Source organism: Pteropus medius, unplaced genomic scaffold, assembly GCF_902729225.1.
Source record: "Pteropus medius unplaced genomic scaffold, Ma_sr-lr_union100, whole genome shotgun sequence".
NCBI lineage: Eukaryota > Metazoa > Chordata > Mammalia > Chiroptera > Pteropodidae > Pteropus > Pteropus medius.
The window spans coordinates 3,027,643-3,053,673 of NW_024355327.1; the positions used below are offsets into that span (position 1 = coordinate 3,027,643).

General features: G+C 47.3%; 1 protein-coding gene across 3 annotated transcripts in view; it reads right to left on the reverse strand.

Moving 5' to 3' along the window:
- Positions 1-1,781: 1,781 nt before the first annotated feature.
- FLNB (filamin B) overlaps positions 1,782-26,031 on the reverse strand; it is a 130,508-nt gene continuing 106,258 nt past the window's right edge. For 2 of the 3 annotated variants that reach the window (XM_039858540.1, XM_039858539.1), the window contains 14 exons: positions 24,185-24,313; positions 23,252-23,425; positions 22,184-22,342; positions 21,668-21,871; positions 20,484-20,636; positions 20,257-20,379; positions 17,482-17,748; positions 16,740-16,877; positions 15,578-15,693; positions 12,311-12,443; positions 10,116-10,292; positions 5,553-5,771; positions 4,420-4,623; positions 1,782-3,473 (listed from right to left, as the gene is read on the reverse strand). In XM_039858540.1, coding sequence (XP_039714474.1) covers positions 3,286-3,473; positions 4,420-4,623; positions 5,553-5,771; positions 10,116-10,292; positions 12,311-12,443; positions 15,578-15,693; positions 16,740-16,877; positions 17,482-17,748; positions 20,257-20,379; positions 20,484-20,636; positions 21,668-21,871; positions 22,184-22,342; positions 23,252-23,425; positions 24,185-24,313 — 2,384 coding nt within the window. In that variant the 3' untranslated portion in view covers positions 1,782-3,285. The remainder of the gene's footprint in view (positions 3,474-4,419; positions 4,624-5,552; positions 5,772-10,115; positions 10,293-12,310; positions 12,444-15,577; positions 15,694-16,739; positions 16,878-17,481; positions 17,749-20,256; positions 20,380-20,483; positions 20,637-21,667; positions 21,872-22,183; positions 22,343-23,251; positions 23,426-24,184; positions 24,314-26,031) is intronic. The other variant, XM_039858538.1, reaches the window with a different exon arrangement.

Below are 26,031 nucleotides of genomic sequence, written 5' to 3' on the forward strand. Positions count from 1 at the left end.
TGATGAGTGCTTCCCTGGGTTGCAGAGGGAAATTTGATTAAGAAGAGGCAGGCATTTGAGTTTGGAAGGGGGCAGGGCCTTGTCTCCACTGAGGATCTCTGCAAGGCTGCTGCCAGCTGCTTGCCGTCTTCCCAACCTCCATGAGCCACTAAAGAGTGATGGTCCAGTCAAATCCTGGTAGGAAAGCGGCAGAGTTAACCAGTGAAAAGATAGAAAGGGCCTGGCACCTGGCCTGCCCAGGGTTAAGTTTCAGTTTTCAAGGTGTTTGTACAAACAAAAGCCGGTTCCCATAGCAGCGAGTCCAGATGCAGGTGAGAGTTGCCCTGTGGCTCTAGCTGTTGACCAGTAGAGAGGTATGCAGATTTCACCTTGAAGTGTCTTTCATATACCTGGCAGTGGACTGCCAGGTGCAGCTCCAGGTGCTAGCAAGAAGCCCCCGTAGATCACCTCCAAGGGGCGTTGATCACAGGTAGCAGTGGCTGAGACTCTCATAGCTCCCAGTAGGATTTCTCACACCCCGCCTGAGGGAGGTATGCTCTGAAAGGTGAAACAACCTCCCCAAGGCCACAAAGCCAGCGAATGACTGAGCCAGTGTTTAAGCCCTAAGGTACATACCTGATGCCAAAGTCTAGCTGTTAATTTTCAAGTGCCGCCTCCCTAGAAACCAGCCAGACTTCAACAAGGTATAGAAGCCGATGGCTGTGGCCCTGTGCTCCTCTGTGGGCAAACCCAGCCTACTGTGGCCTATCCAGACCTCACTGGGCAAAGCCTGCACTCCTCAAAGCCCACGAACCTTGTTGGGAGTCCAGAAACAGTCATTCACAGTGCAGGCGGACAGATAGATACAGGTGCTTCCTCCAAGAGGGGGTAGAAGAAAAACCTCCTTTCCTCCAAACCCCCTCCCACATTTCAGAGGTAAACAAATCGCCACCCTGAACAACAACTGGGTGTCAGGAAGAGACACATAGAAAGATCCAGAGTCTTCCTTCCTCCCCTTTCCCTCTACCCCTCATCCCCAATGGAGGGTGGGGGCAGGGCTAGGACCTACCATCACTATGGCAACTACCTGGGGCTTAAGAGGGGCTCCTGGGTCCCCTTCTTTCTGTGTTCCTGCTTCCACAATGGTATAACCAGGGAGGCAGAGCTCCTCGTCGGGAGGACAAAAAGGTGGGGGCCCAGTGTCTACCCCAAGTGAGCTTTGACACTGCAAACATGTCATTGCAACACCTGAGTCAGTGTTGTCACTGTAAAATGGTGTCACTGCTGAAGACGGCTGTGTGGGTGAGGAGGCCTCAGTGTGCAGCCAGCACTCTCCCTAGCAGGAAGGCACAGCAGAGGAAGAGAGAAGGGAGGGGAAAACCATACACCAAGTGAGCCCTGCTGTCCAAGGGCAGTGGAATGACAGGTGACAGCTGCCTGTTTGAATAAATTCCCTAAAATGAGGGTTTCTCTCCCTCTCTTTTAAACCATAGCCTTCACCTACGTGGATTTCTTATGTGGGACTCTCATCCAGCACAAGTCCCAGCAAACCTCTCCAAGAGGCTGTGTGAGTGTTAGGGCCCACACACCCCCTTCCCAATGTCACTCACGCTTGGGCTGGCCCTATCTGGATAAACTCCCACTGAGGCTCACGAAGAAGCAAGACCTCCCCCTGCATAAAGAGGCAAGATTCATGGTCAAAACACGTTGTGAATCTGTGTCCTTTCAGCCAAGGGTTTGAAGAGCTGGTCAAAGATTCAAACCATTTATTCAGAAGTGACATCCAAGAGCACCAGGGCAGCTTTAAGGAACAAACATTTTATTTAATAAGTTATAAGATACAATTTACAGTTGGCATTTGATTCCAGTTTCGCTTCCACGTCCCAGTTTACGAGGCCTGTCCCCCTCCCTTCCTATAAGGCCTCGGGCCGCTCCAGTTTCTATTGGTGGGCTTTTGCCAGCGCTCACCCCCAGCTGCGACACCCTGGTGAAGGTCACCCAGCTCGTCCCCTGTCCTATTCAGAGGCACTCCCAACAACAGAGCCACTTCCTCAAGACCAAGCAGCAAATCAGAAGGGTCTGCCTGCCTCAATCACACTACACACTTGGGCCCTGCAGTCAGCGTCCGGGAACGCTTTAACTTTATTCCAAAGCAGGTCTGTAGGAAGGCGTGCAAAATGCCTTACGCCCAATTTTTAGAATTTTGCACCTGTATACTGCTTTCTAAGCAGCCTCAGATGACGTGGTCAAGGCCAAATACACAGCTACCATCAGCTACGTAGCTTACTATTTCTGCCCAAAAGTAAAGGACCACCGATGAGCTGCTGCCCTCCTCACCTCCTTAACGATTCCCTGATTTTCAGGCCAAAGGTCAGCAGGAATTTCATTTTCCTATCTATAATTATTTTCTAGAAAACATGACCATCGAGATGGAACGGGATGGGTGTGGAGTGATATGTCACGAGAAGGCCTCTGCTAACAAAGACACCCCTGCTGTCACTTTCAAAGTGCTGGTAAGGCTCATCAGACTGACAAATGGCTGGAACATGTGTTAAGAACGAGGGCTAGTTTTGGTCAGAAAAAGGGATCTTTGGCAAGTGGGGGGCGCTGCTTACCACTGCAGAATTTTCTCAGACCCACCGACTGAAACAGACTTTAAAAAGAGCAAAAACATGGCTGGCCAAGATGGTCACCCAATCTGACTATGCCGGAAAATAATCAGCAGAATGAGGGGAGAGGCAGCAGGAAGCCATTCAGGCCTGTCTGCCACGGCTTAGACTCTGCCCCTTGAAAGATGGGAATAGGCCACAGACTGGGGCGGGGATGGTAATTAGTGTTAAAACAATGCTGTCCACCTAATAACAGCCGTTTCTTATGTAACGTGGGCCCTGGAAGAGATGAAGCTGGTTTTAAGCCATCTTCTTTTCTAAATGACAACCTAAACTAGGTCTCCTCTTTTCCCCTGCCCTTCCTCCCTCCCAGTCTTGTTTCATAAATTGGTAACCAATTTCACTTTTTAAAAACATCGGCCTTGCCTGTGCTCTCAGTCTGTCTGTAGGGAGTGATCTGTGCCACAGATTCCAATTCGCTCAGCCCATTTGATAAGTTTGCGTTTCTTAACAGTCCCCAACACATCCCTAAAGAGTCAAGTCTAGGACTTCTTTACGAAGGCACTTTAGAAAGGCAATGTTTTTGGAATGAGGTTTCAGACCCACAAACAGGCTGGAGGACATGGTATAAAACAAGTTACAAACAAGCAACAAAAGCAACCACCAGAACTCCTCCCAGGATTTGACGAGAACTCTTTTAAGGCACCGTGATGTGGAAGGGGCTGCCGGGGATGTGTTCCTCTCCCCACTTCACAGCCAGAACATAATCCCCCTTCTCTTTGACGACATACGTGACATTGTACTGTTGGTTGCCCACATGCTTCATGGAGACCTCTTCACAGGGTGTGGTGGGACCGTGGACCCCAATCAGCAGCATGTTGGAACCTGGGCAGCAGAGGAAGGTGATTATTCCATGAGGATGCACCCCAGAAGGCAGAGGAAGAAGGGGGATATGAGAGCTAAAGGAATGATACCAGCATCTATGATAATGCTGGGGACCCGAGAGGTGGGAGAGTGTGGTAACTCATAGAGCCTGAAAGTATGGGTTCAAATCCCTGCCCTGCCACGTCCTAGCTGGGTGACCTTGGACATGGAACTTCACTTCTCTCTGTCTTAGCTTCCTTATCTGTAAATGGGATGACACTAGCACCTACCTCATGGACTCATTGTGAGGTTTAGAGGATTTATTATACGTGAAGTCCTTTGCACATAGTAAGGGCTATTATGTAGGTATTGATTATTCTGATCTCATTTATTCTCTTAAGAACCTTACAGAAGGTACTATTTTCATTCCCATTTTAGATAAGAGGAAACTGACTTTTAGAAAGAGATTTAGTAACTTTTCAAAGGTCAAATGGCTAGGGAGGGGAAGGAGGGAGGAAGGAAGGGAGGAAGGGAGGAAGGGAGGGATGGGGGTGGATAAGTAAGTGGTGGAGCTAGGTTTCTAGCCCCGATGTGCTAGGTGCCAGAACCCAGGCAACTAACCATGGACACCCAAATAAATATCTAAGTTCAGAGTGCAATTAAATTTGAAGCAAGAGAAGAGAAGTGGCAGAGAAGTGGCCAAGTTATTGATTCAGTTTGTCATCGGTAATGGGGATAACGCCACCTTTCCTATCTACCTTGAAGTCATGTGAAAAAAAATCAAGAGGCAAAAGGAAAATCATTTAAAAATACTAAATATGGAATATGGTAATAAACATGTTTACTTGCAAATGGCTGGGTTACGTGGGTGGGTGGGTACTGCAGACTACAGTAGGGAAGACCACAGTATATGGTGGGTGCTCAGCTACCCCCCACCCCCACTCTTGGGCAGAGCCAGGCTGCCTACCGGCTTTGCTGCAGTCCACCAGGAAGGAGCTCTTCTGGCCCACGAAAGCCTTCAAGAGCCCTGCCCCCTTAGAGGTCACCTTGCTGGCATCTGAGGATGACTTGGGGATGGCGCTATAGCAGGTTTCTGTTGAAGATCTGGTCACCGACTCCACCAGGATGGATGAGGTCTCATTGGCCAAGCCAGGGCTGACCAGACGCTGGCCTAGGACATGGAAGGGAGGGAGGCAGGCGTGAACGGCTAGAACAAGTAGACCTCTCAGCCGGAGAGGCAAGTGCCCCCACACCCGAATACCTTGACCCAAAATCCACACACCACTTTAACACCTGGATCGAAATGCTACCACTTCCCCATCTCACACCCATAATGTCTTCTAAACCTCCTAGGGTCTCTCCCCACACAACTAGGTTCTGGTTTTCTGGGCAAATGGACGAGTCTGGCCTTGGCTGACAAAGCCTAGAAATCCCTCCCACAGAACCACGTGTCACCCCGTGGAACCCACATCTTTCCATTTACATAAAGCACTCTGTGTATAAGCAGTGTGGAAGTTTAGGAGAGCGTATAACAAACAATACATCAAATATGATTCTCTCTGCATGTGAGGGGATAATTTTTCTATCTGAATTTTTAATTTTTCTGCAACGAACTTATAACTGCTTATATAACAGTGAACCAAGTAGAAAGAGGCATGTGGAAGGAACTCACCACTGTATTTATGGTGGTTACCTAGGTTGGGGCCATGAGATGGTTTTACTGTTTGGGATTTTTTTCCAGTGTTCTGAAGGAGGCACATTTTTATAAATTTAATAAGACCTTTGATTATTTTTAAAATGAGGATGAGAAACGAGGTGATTTTTCAAACTGTGATCTAAACAAATACATGAGATTCCAAATATGCAAACATTTCTTCTTTTCTGTTAGAGACAGACACCATCTAATAACACCTAAGCTTTCTCAACTTCTGCTACTTATTTTGCAAGTTTTGAACATGCAGCCCCCTCTAACATATCCTACCATTTCTTTACAATCAAGATGCAAAGTAGATTCAACACAACTAAAATCATCTATCGTTTCTACTACCAAACAGCTCCACTGATAATCTTGGAAGATGAATTTCCAAAGTGTTTGGTTACCTGTCACCTTGGCCTTGAAAGGACTGCCCACGATGTGGTTGGGCCCACCATATTTGACGCCGATCAGATAGTTTCCAGGGGCCATGGGGGTGTACATGACTTTGTACCCTTCCGGGGTTTCCTGGCAATCCATTTTAACCTTGGATGGGCCTTCAATGGTGACAGATAATGTCCCCGGCCCTGCTCGGGTGGTGTTGATGAAAAATTCAGACTGGATACCTGGGATAAAGAAAGAGGAAGTAAATGTCACAATGACGGTTTACAGGGATGAGGAGGTGTGGTTTGGAGCACTATCCCTGGGGCATTGAAGCAGTGGCGGGGGCCTGCACAGGTTCCCTCATAGAGGGGTCCCCTTAGAGGCATGGGGACCCACCAGGACTAACTCTGAGCTCCCGGCACAGAGGATCTCAGGCCCCAGGGTTGGTAACTCCTTTTCCAAAGCCCAGGCCATAGTGTGGCCGACATCTCGCCCACCAGCACCAACCACCTGGACACCCTGTTCTCTCCCCGAGGCATGAGCCACGGCTGAGGGGGAGAAGCCTGAGTGGTCACTGTGAACCCGAAGTACGGCTTCAGCTGCCAGAGTCCAGCTCTGCCTCCAGGGGGATGGGAAGCGTGGGCCTCTTTGACCTTTCCTTTTTCCTCTGGGTGGACTTGGAGAAGCCAAGGAGGCCCAGTGCCACCTCCTTTCTCCTCAGGCTCCTTGCCCCACTCACCATGCTGGAGACTGGTGCTGCTGCCAGAATCTGCCAGCCCGCATCTTGCTTGCCATGAATACAAGCAATAAGAGCAGGACCTACAAAGCAGCCGCAGCTAACTGTGCACCACTTGTGGCACTAAGGCTCCAGATCCTGTGCTAAGTATCATTTTATGTGCCCAGTGATTCCTCTTCAATAAATGACACTGAGGCTCAGGGAGGTTCAGTCACTTGCTGGTCAGAGTTACAAACTGGAAAGTGGTAGAGCTGGGATCTGCTCAAGTCTGTGCAGCTCCGGAGCCCAGGCCCACCTCTTGGCCAGTGGATGGACAGTGTGGCTGCCTCCGATGCCCTAACTGCAGCCCCCGTATACTCAACCTCTCACTCGGCCCATGAGGGCCTCTGGCACAGGCAGCTGTCTTGTGACAAAAAGAAAGCTAGGCCAAAAGAGAGTGCCAGCTGATGACTATGGCGGCATTCCTGCCTGAGCCCAATGTCCTGCAAAGCCCCTTTCCCTCAGTCCTCTTTCCAGTCCAGAGTGGGGTGTGGCATCAGTGAGGGCCACTGGGGGGACCTAGATACCAGCAGTATGTCTGCTACAGTGCCCTCTATGGGGGTGTCCTTGGCATAGCATCCCCATGCAGGGCTGTGCCTTCTCCACAGCCCTGGACCCGCCCTAGCTGGGAACTATTTTGGTTTAATTATAGCTCCTAGACCAGAGAAAGAATTATTGTTCTGGTTATCAATAAAACAAAGGAGCTGCTATCATGCAACCCCCAAACACAACCCAACGGTTTCTGGAAGCTCCTGAAGCTCTTGTCCCAGCATCCCCTACCCCCCACACTCACCCCCACTATTTCAACCTTGTATCTAAACTGTGCAGCCTTGAAGCCTCTCTGGCGGCAGCTGCAGAAGCTGGCTGTGTGGGAAGAGTGGGAAGGGTGGGGTGGTGAAGAAAAAGGGTCAGCATTTCCAGGAAGTAGCTGCAAGACGGACAATGTGGAAAGATATTTTTAAAGCGAAGATGGAAAGACCTGGCTGCCATGGAAGGAAGCCCCACCCTTTTCAACAAGCTGCTCCATTCCTGAGAAAAATCCATTCATCCTGACTGTGAGGGCCCAGAAAAGGAGGGAAGATGAGGTGAGAAAAGGGAAACAAGGCATTACAGGACAAGAGCTACGGTGGAACAGCCCCAGCCCACCGCGTGGGCTCCCTCACGGCTGCCATTTTACAGGAGGGGAGTGGAGCCTCAGTGAGGTCAAATGACTTGCCCCGAGTCTCAAAGATAGAGAATGGCAGAACAGGGGTTTAAACATAAGGTCTTCCAATGTGGAGCTATTGCACTTGCCTGAGAAACAGACAAGAGAAAGAAAATCCACACACAGGAGTCCCTCTCACCACTGCCTCCAGCTGCAACCACGATGACACCCCAAACATCTCGGGCATAGCGGTTTTGCCCTGCATCCCCATGTGTGTACAACTGAGTTCCTGTGAGTGGAATGCATGCTTAATGCAGCCCTACTGCATCTTTAAGGTGGGCAAGGGTTAAAGGAGGGGATGAAGCTCTTATGTGACACCTTAGGCACAGTGGGGTTCCTGGAGCATTTCATCAGGAAACCAGCTCTTCCAACCCAGAGTCTGGAACTCTTTGGTCTAACTTGACCTCAAAGTTCCACTCCAGAGTTCCACCCCAAATTCTCCACATGCCCCTGCTCTAAAACCTGCAGAATGGACCATTTAAAGCTCAAGCCAAGAGATACAGCGAGTCCACCGCAAAAACACTGGGAAGTTTGCTTTGTTCCAAAGGTCAGGACGCCAGGCCCTCCAGCAGCTGAGCACAGATACCTTTTCATTCCATGCACACTGCAGCTGTGTAATCTTGGGATGGATATTTGGGAAAAGCCTTGGGAGCAGGAGGGCTAGAAAAACAAGACACCTTCCCTTTGACAAGAGCAATATTTACACAGGGTTTGAAACAGGCGTGCTCTCTCTGTACCTCTCCCTCCTGGTTAGGAGTCTCCCTGCAAGACCAGCTCCTCCTCTCAGCAGCGTCCAGTGCTTGCAAAGCACAGCCTGAAACCAGAGCTCCTGAGAAGGCCTGCTAACAGCCAAGAGGAAGCTCGAGAGGCCCCAGGCACAGCAGGTGTGACCCAGCAGGATGGTGAGGTGGCTGCTGGCAGCCACAGGAGACCTCAGTGGCTGCTGTGGGCCCTGGACCAAGGCCTGCTGTGGCTTTAAGTGCCAGGAGGACCCCACCTGGGCTTTGATAGTGAGCAGCTTGCCAGGGGCCAAATGCTTACACTACTGCCTGGGAACCATTCCAGGGCAGCTGGGAGGTCAGGGGTCCTGGTTTAGGACCCTCCACAAAGTGGGCCAGGGGTACAGTCGCTGACCCTGGGGAGGCAGCAAAACTCAGGGGTTAAGAGAGCACAGGCTCTGAGGTTGCGGACCAGGACTGATTCCTGCTTCTGCTATCTCCCAGCTAGGTAAGCTTTGGGGAGTGACTCAGCCTTTCTGAGTGTCACTTTCCTCATCTGTAAAATGGAGCTCACCCAAGGTGAAACCATATCATGCTTTTTACAAGGGGCCTGGAGTTCAGTGTGGAGCCAGATGGGCCTGGGGAGTCTGGAGGCACTCATGCCACCCCCATGGGTGGTTTTATTGAGGCTGCTGTTTGGCCAGAGTCCCAGGGTGGCATACCAGCTGGTGAAGTCACCCGTGCACCTGGGCAAGGCCCCTCGGCCACTTAGGACACTCACTCCCCAGATAACCAGAGCCACTCATCACCCTCACCCATGGGGAAGTGGGTCTGCTCTGTCCCACTCACTGTATCAACGGGAGACTAAGAGCAGACTACGAGCACACAAGGGACTCAGGAAACTGGGACCGGGCTGCCTTACTAAGGGTCCAAAGTAACACCCACATGCAAGCTGTGTCCCAGCGAGCCCATGTCTGTGGACTTGGCCTGCAGAGAAGAAGCATAACTGGACAAGCTCCCCACCCCGGCACTCTCTGTAATGGTGACGCACTGGACACCACCTGATGCCCACCTCTAGATTCACAGTCTTGACACTAACTGCAGCCATTACAAGGAGAATAGATCTGTACGTTTTGATGTGGAGAGTTCTTTAAAGTTGTCAAGTGAAGACAGCAGGTTGTACAACAATATGTGCACTAAGATAACTTCTGTAAAATAAAAGCAAAACTACAGTATGTGTCTACCTTTCTAATGAACCAACTAGCTAAGCAACCAAGTGACCAAGAATGAACACTGACAAAGAGACAATCAGAAGGGCCTGAGCTATTAGCCATGTTTTCTCCTGAACCAGATGGGGTGAGTTTCACTTTATATACTCTTGCTGCCTATATTTTCACAATCAAATGTGTCCTATCTGTGGCAGAGATAAAAAATAAATCGTAACAAGCCCCAAAACTTCAGAATTCTTCAAATGTTTTAGTTTTTTCTCCTCCTCCATTATAACAGAGAATAAAAGGAGAAGGAGACTAACCACGACAGGTCTTAACTGCCAATTCCATGAGTTTCTAGTAGCCCAGGGACCACTAAAGGTACTAACAGGTAAGGGACCTCCAAGGAGGCCCATTACGTGCTCGTGAATTCTGTGCAAAGAAACCCTCAGAATGAATGACACTATGCCATATTCTCTCACAATCAGCGTCCTGGCCTAAAGTCAAGGAACTTAGTGAAGGAAGACAGCTGAAGCATAACAAATAGTAATGATAGCCTCCGAATTGTACATTAGCCCAGTGCCCCTGGGAACAGTGTATACAAGGCTTGAAGACTGCCATCTGGCTCTGCCCCTGGAGCTGGCTTGGTTAAAGATGAGAGGCGGAGGTAGTAATGTTACCTGTGGTGCCCCCCTCAAGCCCTGAGCCATAGGCAGACACCAGGGCTGGGTTCCCCGCTTGTCCAGGCTCCCCGACACGCACTTTGAAGGGGCTTCCAACCACGTGGCTCCCATTGAACTTGACGTCGATCGTGTGGACACCATTCTCATGGGGGATGAAGCGAACAGCGTATTTATCTAGGAGAGTGACCAAAGGCACAGGGTAAAACCGGGCAAACGGACACCATTGAGTTAGGTAAGGACAAAGGACAGGAAACCAATGTGACACAGCCAGTTTGAAATCTTTAATAAGACAGCGGTTCTACTGGAAGCCTAGCACCTGATATGTTGGATTTTAAAACCACACGGGCCTACTTGTGTGTCCTTGGTCAGCCTTTTGGGAACTGCAACTAAATCTTATGTTCTGTTTTATCTTCTGTGGTCTCTGATGCAGAACACTTCCTTTATGAAAAGCTCACTTCTCGCAAAGTTTCTCTACTTGGCTACTTGAAGCGGGGGAAAATTGTTCCAGCTGGGGTTAATGCCCCTTAGTTAAGTTCCAAGCTAGCAACTATCTCACAGGGTAACAGCCAGGTTTTTCACTGTGAATTTGGGTCATAGCATGTGGCAAGGTAATCTGTTAACTGAAATGGACACCTAGAATATCCATTGTGCACCACCTGTCCACCCCTTCCTCTCGAAGAACTCTCATCTGGGATGCAGATGTCATGTTCTCCTCTTCCCTCTCTAGTCAGTCTCAGCCTCTCCTTGGCTCCTTATACCCTTTCACCCTCCTCAGAATTTTTGTTCCCCAAAGCTCCTCTGGTACTCTCTCCAGAGGTGAACACCTATGTACATGCAGATGCCCACCCCATACCCTTCAACACTGGACTTCCCTCAATAGTCCGTAGCTGGGTGCCTGCCCCTCCTCTCTTAAAGCGGAAGGTGACCCCACCCCCACATCCAGGTATGGTCCTTGACTGGATCAAGCTAATGGGGAGGAGAGACCCCTCTTTCCCCAAGCCATTGATCAGCATGTGGCATTTAGCCACAGGAAGTGAGTGAGGAATGCGCATGTATGTTCTGTGTTCAGTGAGATAGGAAGGTAGGTTTGCTGGAGGCTTCTGGACAAGGAGCATCTTAGACTTCTGAGAAAGATTCCTGAGGAGAGGCTGTCTCTCTCAATTGGTGTGGTGGCAGCAGCCCTAGTTCTCGATGGGAGATCTAGGGCTGCCGCTGCCATCTCGTCACCAAGAGGAAGGCCAGTCTCAGAGTGAGGTCCACAAAACAGAAGAGCAGAGACATTTGGGGCCTTAGAGGACATAGCTAAATGGCTGAATTAAATTGTTGCTTGAAGCCCACCTTAGAGCCTGAAATTTCTAGTTATGTGAATTTACAGACCCCTTTATTGTATGAGTTGGCTTCGGTTGGGTGTTCTGTAATTTGCAACCAATAGGATCTTGACTGTGGCATGCTGGTGGTCTCGGACGCCAAACCTCACTTGTTGGCTAAATCCCAGTAGCTGTGGAGATCTAGTAAATATCCTCATTTGGATAGCTGGGAAACTTCAAAACTCCCCAGAAGGCCTTAGAAAGCCTTGGCCGGCCCTTACCCACCCATGGCTGGCTGTCCCTGCAGTTTTGCTAAGTGCATCATCACCTTTCTACTCAATCACCAAACTACACGTAACCTTCCTTAATTCACTTGCATTTCTTATGGCCAACTGGTCACCAAGTGTTATAGTTCTCTGCCATCGGTCCCTCCTCTCCATTTCCAAACTGCTGATTACTATGGTTTTCTCAAATGGACCACTCTGGGAGCATCGGCTTGCCACTCTGCCTTTATTAACAGGTACTATCAACTGACCCTTCCCTCAGAGTAAGGGAAATTCAAAGTGCATTCACATCATAAGGTCAACAATGTAATAAAAATCCATAAAATTGTTAAAATGAGAGAAAATCACAATGACTAATATAAAAGGAATCTGAAAAAACAACAAAATAAAGCAGTATGATGGAGAAGGAGAAAAAAAGAAAAGTGTTTCCCTGTTCCTGCCAATATTTACACCCTAATTTATAAACAATGTCTGGCAACAATGGCAAAGGGAATCTGAAGGCTCACTGAGGCCAATTAGTCCTCCGTTGGAGTACACGTTTGCAGAAAATTTCCTGGGGCGGTGCTGGTGCTGGGACTCGCACACTGGGCCTCAGGCTTACCTGGCTCCAGCTCAGACACATGGCATTCCTCCACGGCTCCAGAAGGGCTGTGCACCTTTGCATCAATCTTTCCTTTTGCCCCATTCAACCTTATAGCAAAGGAGGCTGGCTGGTTAACCTTTAATCCCGATTCCTGAGAATTTAATACATTAGAGAAGGTTACGGCCCTCGGCGTTCCTGCTCAGTGGCACACACTGACCCGACCTGGGACTCCAGTCTCATGCAAACAGGCTCAGCATATTTATCTACATAACATCGAACAACAGAAGAGCAGGTGAGTCACCTCACATTTCTAGCATTAAATAAAGAAAGCAGACACACACACATCTGCATGGTCTTGTTCCCAAACCATTTTGATTCAGGATGAAAGAGATGGTTACTGGGCTTGGAGACTTGAGATAGCCCAGTCATCAAGACTAGTTTCAGCATCCCAAACAGGCCAGAAAAATCAGTATCAAAAAAAGAATAAGCCTCCACCCCCACCCCACCCCCTGCTTTTAGGAGAAGCCCAGCAGCTGACAAAACCATGCATGTAATAAGAATATTTTTTATCTCAAAGGTAAGAATAGAGAGAACTTTTAATAAATTTGTAAAGGGCTACACATACAAGGGAGGTGGTCAGTATTGCACAGTGATTAAGGATCAGCAGGACCTGGGTTACTCCCATTTCTGACTATATAACTAAGTGTTTATTAACTTCTTTCCATCTCAGTCTCCCCATGTGTGAAATGGGCATAATAACCAAATTATCTTAGAGAGCTGCTGTGAGGATAAAATGAAGATATACATTCAAAGCACTCAACATAGGGCCCCTCATCCATACATAGAAAGGCTCGGAAATGTCAGCTTATTGTTAAAATATTAATATGCGTTTAGAAATTGTCTGTATCCCTGAAAAACAAAAGGGAAAAGTATAAATTTTGCTATTCACTGGGATCAGTTTCACTCTCCGTGCTTTGCCTTGGAAACTGGAGCACCTCTGGGAGGAAGGGATTAGAAATTTAGGTGCTTAAGATATTTTAAGATCAGCCAATCCTGAACAGCAACATTTTACAAGTCAGCAGTTTTGATGTAAACTTAGTTGGACAGCCACTCAGTGGGTAACTCTAAAGCAGCAGGGTTCACACTTAATGTGCAACTGAAGCTCCTGGGGTCTTGTTAAAATGCACGTTCTGATTCAGGGGTCTGGGATGGGGCCTGGGATTCTAGGATTCTAATAAGTTCCCAGGGGATGCCGAGGCTGCTAGTCCAAGGCCCACAACTTAGAAGCAAGGCACTAAAGGCTGCGCTGCCTAAATTTGTAGTCACTAGCCACATGTGACTAAATACACTGTATATTTAAATTTAAATCAATTAGAATTAAATAAAATTAAAATTTCCACTAGCCACATTTCAAGGGCTCAATAGCCACCTGTGGCTAGTAGCCACTGTACCGCATAGCAGAGGTATGGGCCATTTCCATTGTTGCAGAACGTTCTATTAGACTGCACAGAGGTCACAGACTAGATTACAGACCAAACTCAAAATGAAGGAATCTGATCTCTGATCATCAGATCAACCCATCTCACTACCCCCTCCTCCACAAAAATGCCAGCCAACTCCAATTTTCTAAAAAGTCTCAAAAGCAAGACACAACAATATATGCCTCCCTTTCCTAACCAATACCAGATGTTGTTGGGTGGGCCTCCGGTAAATCTCCAATAAATAATTTACATATCACTAGGCATCAAATGACCCGGGAAGAATGGGACAAAGCTGAAGCACCAGTCATAGCTCCTGCTGTAGCAGCTGGTTACAAAAACTTGATGGATATACAGCCTGCCGCATACTTATTTAAGCATTTACGACCAAACTCTGATGAGAGGACTCTACAGAAAAGTTTTCTGGAGAGGATTTCTCAAAACCACCTCCCTTTGGACAAAACCATTTACATTACCTGAATCCGCTTGCTACTAAATCCTCAAGAGGGAGATAAACACCTCGGAAGATCCGAAAGAAATCTTCGAGATGCATGAAGGCAACTCTTTGCCCTCAATAAATGCTGGGTTTATCTCCCTCCTAGGTTTTAGCTGAGTTGGCCACAAAAGGAACTTCTGTTAAGAAGCCTTTAAATGAAACACAAGAAAAGCATCTACACCACAGTTACCAGTTAGCACCCTTGGTATTCTCCAGATGAGGCCTCTCCAATCAGTGGACTGTGATTCTGGCTTGGGTTCTGTTTGGGTTCTCTCATGTTTGGAACAATTAGCAGTACCAATTCCCCTCGAGGTAAGGTTAAAATCTCAAATGTAAACCAAGTGTATGAACCAGATCCAATGATATCACCCATCATGAATCAATCCAGGATTTCAAGAACTGTGGGGCAGCCTATTTAGAAACTCCTTTAACCAGAAATCCTATTATGGGATGCTGGTGTTGTTTAATAACGGAATTGCTATTCCTGATTCAGACACCTAATTATTTTTTAGTGTCCTGAGCAAAGACCCAAAATTGCCCTCCCAATGGTTCTTAGTTTGGCTGAAGGCTCCAATGCAACCTTGAATTTAGTGATCTGTTTAAGACAGGAAGTAAAGTTCACTTCCTGGCATTCTAATAGGCTGGACTGTGTAGCCACTTGCCACAATGCCAGGGGGTGAAATGGGGAGGGCGCAGTTAAGACCACGAGTTCTGGAGCCACAGAGACCTCATTGTGCCTCATACTAGCTCATTCCTGGTAGCCACGACCTCTCTACACCTCAGTATTTCATTTTTAAAATGAAGTCCAGAGAAACCCACTCACCAGGCTGTTGTAAGGATTTAATGAGGTCTAACACTGATAAAGTTCTTAGCAAAGTGCCTTTTGCACTTAATTATAAATAAATCATTAAAATAAAATAAAGCACAATTGACTTTCTTGAGAAAAAAGAAGCCAACAACAGCAGGCTAAACATCACAGGACTGTTAGTTTTTGAAAGCTCTCCTTATCACTTAACAATTATTAACAGGCCTCCTTTGTTCCTCTTGAATAAATATTTAAAAAACAAACTTGTCCTCAAACACTGAGGTGTTTTATTGACTGTGGCTCTGTTTTGCTCACCCCAACTGTCTCCTGTCCTAAATGTTTGAGGAGTTGACTCTGCCATGGGAAAACTCCCTTATAATTGGTAACATCTGTGGTCAAAATAAGGCCAGACCCTTAGCACCAAAGGGGATTGAAGGAGCCTCAGGAGTCCAGGGTTTCACTGGCTGGCCTGTGGCCAAGGAGATGGATGCTTCCTTGCGTCTCACCTGAAGGCTCATAACAGTGAGGCGGCGGGCATCGTCAGAGGGAGCGATGACTGGCACCAGGTAGGGACTTTCAGGGATGTGCTCATCATTAAACTTGATAGACACCTCGTAGTTACCTGTGGGGACAAGAATCATCATTTCAGAGATTCCAGGAAGGTGTTTACAGAGAGGCCTGCTTCTTCATCTAGGCCTAAAATGCCTTCTGAGAGACCCTGCCCCTCCTCCACGGCCATGGCTGATTGGTTCAGGGCAGGTTGCCTGACTCAGGTTGGGCCAACATGACTTTCTTAGTTGGGCAAGGGCAGAGATTCTTAACACGAGTTCCCAGGGACCCCCAAAAGGCCTTTGTGTAGAACTCAGGAGATTCGTGAAACTTGAATGGGAAAAATATTACATCTTTACTTTCATCAACCTCAGCTGAAAATTAGCATTTCCTTTCTTTAGAAATGTTGACAAGAAACCACAGCACATTAAAGGTACTTGTGATTTTGTCACCAGCAACGTTTACTGATATTTTCATATCATTTTATAGTTTTACATATACCTTGACATCTATTCATCACTATTTTGAAATTAAGTTTAACAGGCTATCACCAAATCTCACGATTTAATGTACTAATGAAGATGTGCACACATGGCTATGTTACGCATTTATTCCTGTAAGCTTTTGATAACTACATTTTAATATAATTGACTTGTTTATAGTTCAATGTAATTTATATAAATGTAATTTATATTATGTCTTTCAAATCATTATCCTGAAAATGGTCTCCACAGGCTTCAGATGCCAAAAGCATCCACGGCACAAAAGGTAAGGACTGCTGCCTGAGGGAGCATGGATGCTGAGGTCTCTCTTTTGGGATGGCCACAGCAGACAGTGGCTGAGGGTGGACACTGAGGCTGGTCAGTGGAAAGAATTCAATTGAATGAAAGCATGAAGCAGAGAGGCCAATGGAGGACAAAACGTGATAATGAGAACAAGAATTCCTGCCCTTTTGAGGCCTGGCTGCATTTCCTGTGATTGGATTTCTAGGCAGTGCTCCCATGTGTCCACAGAGATAAATATCTCTTTTACTTGAGCTAGCTCGATGGGTTTCTGTTGCTTACAACCTAACCATCTCTAAACAAGGAAAATGTCCTCATTTGACTCTTGAATACATACCGGGCTCTTGGGCAATATACGACACACCGCATGATCCATTTTTATGGTCATCAAATGTAATCTCAGCCTTACTGGGGCCCTCAACAGCAATGGAGAGGCCTCCCGCGCCTGCTTCCCGGGTCCAGATGCTGAACTCGGCTGAAACAAAGAAACACCTATTTAGTGACTGAGCCTGACCCTGGCCTCTCTTCTTGCCCAAATCCGCAGTGCTGGGTTACTTTTATTGACAGGTCTTTTCTTTCCCTAACCCCAGCAGAACCCAAGCAAGGGTACTGTTGATGGTTCCTGGGTCCTATCCATGACTATACTACTTTCATAGAATCTTGGGTGTCTTTTGAATACCTCCAAACCGAGCTAGAAAAAGATAAGAATGTTTAGCTTTGTCTCCACAGAACTTCCAACAATGGGTTTTGTAGAAATCTGGCGTGTTCCACAGAACGTTAGCCCTGCAAGATGCTCTAGAAGCAGCTTCATTATTCTGCTCCCCACTTCTTTAAGGTTTACACGCAGTAACTAATTACAGGCTCAAAAGAGTCCCTCAGTAAAAAACTTGTTTAGCTCTGGGTAGGTGAGCAATTCCCAAAAGTACTGAGCCAGAGAAGCCTTGCTTTAAAGAATGCCCCTTACTGCCACCCGTCAGAATCACACATTCTCTTCAGAACAGGGTGAAGAGTGCAGGGTGCTCTCATGGCCAGGCTCAACTCTTTTCCATCTAAGTAAAATGCCTGCCTGGAATGCTCACCTGGGACCCCAGCTTCTCCTCTCTCCAGGCCAGGGCCTCCTGCTCGGACCTTGTGGGCACCCCCCTCACCGAGCGGCCCCACGGTGAACTGGAAGGGACTGCCGGTCACATGCTGGCCGCGGTACTTGACGCTGACTGTGTGGACACCCATCTCTTGGGGCACAAACCGGACACAGTGCGAGTTCTTCCCCATGGGCACAATCTCTGCCTCGGTCACACGGCCGGAGGGGCTGGTGACGTGGGCCGACATGTCACTGCTATCGATTTCTGAAAGGGAGCAGGAGATTGGGGGGGGTTAAAGCAAGGGCCAGAGGCAGAACAGGACATGCAGGGCAAGCAGCAGAGGGCAAGGCGGTTGCAGCTCGGGGGTGTGGGGTGCTTGGGCTGGACTTGTCTCCCTCAAGTCCCTGGGCAGCTGTGGCCAGCACAGAGAGAGCCAGGACCCTTGAGCCACCCAGTGCAGAGAACACACTCTAAGGGCACTGACACTTCTTGCTGCACTGAGTACTTTCATAGTCTTCCTGGATGGATCTGAGTTAATGCCACACATTAGTTTCAAACCAGAGCCTGAGCTGATAGTTAAAGCACATAAATAAAAACTACAATAGTGCAGATATTTCTGAGCCAAAATGTGACATGTGGGCCATCCATCATGCTTATAGGGGCTCTTTCCATAGGCAGGTAAAGGCAGAAAACACCAGAGTTGTCATTCCTTACTGTCAAGAAGCCTTGGCATTTCTTTTAGGTAACATGACAAAATGCATTTAGAAAAAAGGTGAATGTGTTGGTCCCAACAGCAAAAGGGAAACCATGCGGGAGCAAAGCTTTGAGCAAACCGAAGACCAGAGGCCACACTTTCAGAAAAGTGATGCTTCGGGTCGCCAACACCGGGAAGCAGACCACGTCTGCTCCACCCGAGGTGCTCATGCCATGCCAAGGACTGTGCCTGCACTGATGTGGTGGAGACAGGCACGCCACATGCTGGGTGACCAAATAATGCCATCACCTAGAGCCACATGAAACTGCACCCTCCAGCCCTACAGGATCTGGGCTGAGCAGCGCATGACTTTGAGTCCTGAGGACAGAGAAAGGAAGGGAGGTTGAGGAGAGGGTCACTCCACATGGCCCGGGTCCAAGGATATCTGGAAGCTGGTGAGCCATCTTCCATTCTTACTGACAAGAGAGGATCATTTCAGTAACGAGGGGAAAAAAAGTGAGTCTTACCGAGTCATCTGGTACTAAGTAACTGAAAACGGTAAAAAGGAGTCAAGTGCCAGAAAAGACTGAAGATAAAGGGTAACTGTCCAAGTCACACAAATACGCAAAGGAACAGATAATTTGCAAAATGAGAAATGTAAAGGAAATAAAAACAGTCCCTGTCACTAGTGACCAGAGAAATGAAATTGAATATTGCTACCATTATTTTCCCATCAGATCGGTCAGAGTGAGAGCAAAAGATAATGCCTAGTTCTGGTGAGAAAACTGAGAAACAAGCACCAACTCATTTTCCGGAGGGCAGGCTGCCAAGGCCCAGCAGTGCTTGAAACTTACCAGCCCAGCAGCCGCACTCTGATGTGATAAGAGCTTGAGCAAATGATGGCGGATGCCACAGAGCACTGATTATAGGAGTTGAGGGATGGAAATGAGTGTAGGTGAAATGAGAAAACCCAATGAAGGGTGGTGCATTTGACATGAAATGCCGTCTTATATAGTCATTAGAAAGATGATGTGGGAGTTTATTTTCTGATGTGCAAAGAGGCTTGCAATACACTGAGAAGTGCACCAGTATGATCTGAAACTGTGCCCACATGTCCACGAGGCTGCAGGCATCTGGGGTCCAGCTCTGTGCCTCAGACATGAACCACAATTTCCCTGGATGCTGGGATATGAGGCGACACATACCTCCCTCATTTTTGACCACATAAACTTTTTATGATCACAATCCATACATCTTTTTAAATGATTCTATCTGGACACTATAGCAATGAGGCTTTTACCACATTCACATGTGACTAATGTTGCGTCTACATAGGAAGAACCCATCAAATACTACTCAGAGGGCAAACAGATAAGCAATATATCAGGAAAGACAGGAGATACAGTGTAAGGAAAGAGCCCCCTCTCTGGATCAGAACATGACTGTCATCTGAAGATTATTTAGATTTTCCATCTCCACAGAATATGTGCAACTCCACAGTGCATGCCAGCTTCTGGGCAGCGGAGCCTCAAAACTTTCACTTTCACAGTCACCTCTCTTTGGGAGGATTCTTCATACAAAGAACCTGGATGACATTTCAGGAAGACTATGGCCATTTACTGGCTAATTTGGCCCCATGTGGAACCATTCACAGCCAAAAGGGCTAGATGTACCCACCCAGCCAGCCTGCAGCACAGCCCTCATTCTAATTTTAGTCATAAAAAGTAGACTGGGCTGACACTGCTTAAGTATTTCCAGATACTGGCATCAGCAAGGCCAATTCTCTCACTGACATTATACTCTTAGACAAATACTAAATTAAAATCTAAACGCATATCCATTTTCCCCCCATGTGATACGATAAAGCTATTTTCATTTGGAAGAAGAAAAATGTCGCAGGTAAACAGATTTATTTTTCCTGGATGAGCCTCTGTGAAAATAAGTATTAAAAAGGTAAATTAATAAATTGAAATTTAAAAAAGAGTCCCATAGTGAACTTGGTAGTGCCGTCTGAGTTATGCCTGGACTTTATTTCCAGTGGAGCCCATTGCCCTGACCCATGAGCCCCTCATGCTCACCTGGAATTTTCAGGTTCAGGTCACAGATGCTCCCGACAGTGGCCACAGACGGGGCCCGACTGGTACGGGTAATGCTCTCCTTGACTCTCCCCTCCCCGCTGATCTTCACGGTAAATGGGCTCCCTGCAAGAACCGAGAAGGCCCAGGTGTGCAGCCCAGAGCCCAGGCACAGAATTTACAGAAAACCCAAGCACTGGGAGGGGAGGGGAGAGGGGACCGCCACGTACCGGGCACATGCTCATCAGCGAATTTGGTGGAGACAATGTAAACCCCAGGCACGGTGGGGAAGTAGGAGACCTTGCAGGTGCCATCTTCCAGGTCCTCCGTCTGGATGTCCACTTTGCTGGGGCCTTCCACGGCCAAAGATATGCCACCATAACCTGCAACACAGTAGTCCGGGGCTGTTGTGACAGCAACTCATCAGGAAAAAAGAGCTCGGTGCATGCGGAAAAGACATCTCACCCTGGAAATTCAAACTGCTATTTCCAGAGAGCAAAAAGAAAGTAACTGTGGCCCCTGATGGAGAGTCCCAGAGAGAGGAGCAAGTTAAAGGCTCTGAGAAATCCCACAGTGAAGTAACGTGCTGAATGTGGCTTTGACCACAGAATTCATTTCTCAAGGATATCTACTACTATCCCACGGGGCACCTGTCCTGCAGAACCCATGGGGGAGGGCAATGCCCACATGCCTCCAAGAACAGCATGCATTGACTCGTGGGTTTATTGCCAGCCACAGGCCTAAAAATTTCCATTTTTAAGCTGCCTTGGATATCTAGCCAGAGACCACTAAGACAGCAGATCTGAAGGTTCAACAACATGAGGAATCAACAGGGAACATCAGCCCATCAGGACTAGAAATTCGCCAGCACTCTCCCCTGGGAATATGACGTTGTCTAAAAGTCACCAATATTACAGCCGTCACTCAAGAAGGCAAAAGATGAAGACACTGGGATGTGGAGTAATTTGGAGAGGCCCAACCTAATTCAAACCATCTCAAAGAGGAAACAGGAAGAGATTCCTCTTCTCCATGAAAGTACCATGAGCGGAACACAATCTTGGCCAGCTGGCCCAACATTATTTGTTTGGGATGAGTCCAGGAGACCCTGGGAAGCTGAGAACAATGGCGGGAGAACATAAAGAAAGAGAGATCTATGAGTTGTAGTGGCTCAGGGTTCAAACGCCAGAAGCAGATGGGATGTTAACCCCTCAATTCCTTCATCTAGAAAACAGATGATACCTACTTTACCAGTGGTCATAGGATTTAAATGATAACGCAGGTATAAGGACTGACAGCTTGAAGGACACTCAGAAACAAAAGGGAGTTAGTAGGACGAAAGGATGAAGCAGCTTGAGCAGAAAGCAGCCAGTTCCCGCAAGTTCTGAGCCTGTCCCCTGGGACCACCCCTACATACCTGCATCCCTCGTGTCCACAATGAATTCAGACATCTCGAAAGTCCGGCCTTCTGACAGGCCGCGGCCATAGACTTTGGCTCTGCGGGCATCGCCAATCTCAGACTGGACCACCATGATGGACACAGGGCTGTTGGCCACGTGGTTGCCGTTCTTCTTGATGCTGACCAGGTGTTTGCCTACCTCCCGGGGGATGAAGGAGATACCTGGACCAGGACACAGATTGGGGTTTATAAGGTGGGGGGAAAGGGGATGAAGGCGAGGCACTGGGAGGGACACGCACTCACAAGAATGGAAATACGACTTCTTTTCTGACTTTCTGGCAACTCAGTGTCCATGAGGGTGGTCAACCTCACAACACAGAAATGCACTTGGACTTTTTTTTCACACATGTAACCCAGCAGGTTTATCGTATCACACTCCAATGTGTTACCAGTTTCCCAGGAAAAGACTGAAGGAATCCCCATCTCCTACCCAAGATGTCCCAGCTCCAGCCAGGAAGGCAGCCTTAGACTCACCAATGTGATTGTTGGGCAGCCTCTTCAGAAGACAGGGCTCGTCACGGCCAGACGGAGCCTTAATGCTAGCCGTCAGGGTGCTGAGGTCCGTCTCGCTGATGTCAAGCAGGAAGTCAGCAGCAGAGCCCAACTTTACCTGAGAGCACCGCCTGCTGTCGTCTAGGAAACACCCCCCAACACAGCTCCCATTACATGAGGTCACCCAGCTACCCGGGGCCCTCACTCCACATGCCATTTAGAGATGAACAGGAGAGAATTAATTACCCCAAATTAAGTGAAAAAAACATGCCTCAGACAGTGAGTGGACCTAATAAACAATGAATGATTTCTACTTATGCCTGGTTACAGGGAAGTCTAGTTGCTGGCAGGAACTGGAGCCTTGAGTCCTCACGAACCACTTTTTAAAGGAATCTTTGCCAGTGGAAGGCACCTGCCTGCCATCCCCTTAGGCATTTCTCAGGTAAACATTCATCACGTTCCACGTAGGACTACCAGCTGCTTCAGACAGGTCTAAACACTTTAAAGGCAAGAACCTTGTCTTGTGTATCTTCTTTATAACCCACTGAGAGCACGATCCGAACACAGCAAGCACAACAGAGGTTAACAGCGGGGTTTTGAATCGGATAACCTCATTCTGAATCTCAGAATACCCAGATGTGAACTTGGCTAAGCCACTATCTCTTCAAGCTTCAGTTTTCCCATCTGTAAAACGGAGAGAAAAGCTATCTAGTGGTGATACTGAAGGGCATCTTTGAGCTCATGTATTCAAGCAATAAGTATCATCTGAATACCTCTATCTGAAGGCCTGCTATTTGCATGGTGGAGTCAGGCTGACACAAAATAAGTGCACTCCAAATGGTATGCTTGCTTTTTCCCTGCATTACCAGCCAAGGGAGGAATTTAGTCCATCCAGAGTTGGTCTTGCACCCCCGGTTCCTCCCTCGAGGGTCTCTGTGAAACCTAAACTCAAATAGATGCCTAGCCTGCTGCCCTGATCTCATTGGGAGAGAGGCTGTTGGGACAGCCATACATGCCACTGAGAAGCCCCCACAAGCCAGGTAACCCTACCGGTGATCTTGGCTGTGAAGGGGCTGCCAGGGATGTGCTTGTCATTGTACTTGACCAGAATGCTGTAGTCGCCTGGCAGCGTAGGCAGGTAGGTCACTGTGCAGGTCCCATCTTTGTTGTCAATGCAGCTGATTTCAGCCTTTGAGGGCCCCTCAATAGCCAAGTCCAGGCCACCTGTGAATGGAAGCAGGGAAGGAGGGCCTTCAGGGAGAGTGTTTCCTCATTTCCACAGGGACAACAATTCACCAGGGCAGCCCTGAGTCCGGGAACATCAATTTGACACAGCCACGTCAGCTGCGGGCAAGGGGCATAGGCCAAAACAAAGCAATTTACAAGGTGAAAGGCCCACTAGGAAGGCACTCCACCACCCAAATTCTTCACTATAAGTAACCTTGATGTCCTCTCTACTCTTCTAGATGTGTGGGACGAGAAAGAAATGGAGCCCTGTATGCCAACCACACATGCGGGAGAGAGTAACACAGACTATCACTGCTAGTCAGATGCTGGATGCCATTGGTGGAAATCACATCAGAACCACACGTTAAAGTATCTCCACGAAGACAATGGGTATGCACGCAGAGCTTTATCTAGAATGGGCCACTAAATAGCACATGCGGTCCTGTAGATGTGCGTACATGTGCAAAAACAAAACCAAAAATGTCATTAACTAAAACACTTAAATTTTAAGCAAGTCACATAAAACATTTCACAACATGAATCTGATTTCAATCAGAACCAAAAAGATTTCAAAAATTCTCGTTTTTGGTAGAAGACAAAGCAACAGCTGTACATAAGACGTTCATATTTCATCAAAAGCTAAGACAAATACTACCATCCGACAGCCTTATTTTTAAAAGCTGACCTGGAATTGTGTCCACTTGGCTCTCCAATGGAAAGAAGAAAGCACATATAACCACATAAATGACATGGTACCTTCTCCTGCATCCTCGGTGACAATGGTGAAGGTGGCAGTTTTGTTGGCTACTCCATACACCAGGCCTGGGCCATATGCAGAAACACTCCCACTGTTGGGGTAGTTCACGTAGAACTGGAGCGGGCTCTCTGGGTTTGCAAAGAACACAAATAAAATTGAGTGTCACTGATGAGGGGAGTGCATACCTCAAACAGCCAGTGTCTTCACATTCCTCTAACAGTGCAGGTGTGGTGTCTCCTATGGAGAGGCAGAGGGCAAAATGAGACTCTGGTGAAGCTCACTATCCTGGGACACACAATGGGGCCTATTCACTATTGTCTTTCAATGTTATACAAGAAACAATCCTGAGGCTGCTCCAGACTTAGGGTGCTAAAGCAGAGGAGTCCAGCTCAACTTGACTATTAAGGAGGAAACAGCTTGCCGTGTGAAGAAATGACTCACTCTAAGAGGGAACACAACTGGAGAGTTCTTTTGGGGAGGCCATTTGCCCATGCCCCATAAGCCTGCCCCACACTGTGGGATTTATCCCACAGTGGTCCTCCCTACCCATTCCCACTCCCAGCCCTATGCAAGTGCTTCCATTTCCACAGTGGTCAGATGCAAATCAGGAAAAGACTCCAGTGTCCAACAATAGGGGATTGGTTAAATAAACATTGTTCTATTCTTGAGTCATTAAAAAGAATGAGGGAGATCTGTATATACTAACTTGAGAGATTATCCACAATGTGTTGCATTAAAAAGAGAAAAGGGCGAGTTGCTATATAATACTAACACCATTATCCCATTCCTTTTAAAAGAAAACAGAACCAAATTGTATGCATGAGAAAGAAATATCTGAAAAGATACACACACAAGCAGGGGAAGTAGGAGTGAAATGAGTGAAAGACATTTTTTACTCTCTCTTACACCTTCATCTTTAGAATATTTAAATAGAAGCAGACAATACATTTTTGCTTTGAACAAAGATCATACACACATGTACACATAAACTAAAGCAAACATCAAACTCAGAGAAATATTTGCAACTTCTATCATAAAGGGCAAGGCTAACGTCTCCAGTACTCATATTGTTCTCAGAAACTAATATAAGGCCAATAACCAAATAGAAAAACTGGGCCAAACTGGATACAAACGTTCAGTTCACAGAAAAAGGAACACAAATAGTACTTACACATAGAGAAAGTTGTCCAATCTCACTCATAAGAAAAATACAAATAAAGCAACATTGAGATACTGTTTTTCTAACTATCAGTTTGGCAAAGATCCAAGAATTTGATAGTATATCCACTGGCAAATCTGTGAAAAAGCAGGTGCTCTCCTACATTGCCAGTGTGTGTGTGAATTGGAAGAGCCTGATGAAGTACAGTTTGGTGTGTGTGTGAATTGGAAGAGCCTGATAAAGTACAATTTGTCACAATATAACAAAATAGATGCCTGTACCTGTGCCCAGCAATTCCTCCCCGGGAACTAAATCTCACAGATAATGCCTTCGTAAGTGTGATATGATGGATCTGAAAGACTATCTGCTGCAGCACAATTAGTGATAGCAAAAAGGGGGGAAGAACCTAGATGTTCTCTAATGGGGGCAATGGCTAAATATGAATGGTTCACCCAAATGGTAGAACACCCCAAAGATGCTCTATTATTCAGATGTGCAAGGTTCTCCTGCATGTACTGTTACAATAAAAAGGACAAGGACAGAATAACATGTAGAGTATGCTACTATTTATGTAAAATGTAGGTCAGAATTAAAAATTTGTATTCCCATTTGCTTGTAGAGTCTTCAAAATATTCTGCAGTCCAACATAAAAAATCAACAGTAAGGTTCAAGGACAGGACAGATGGC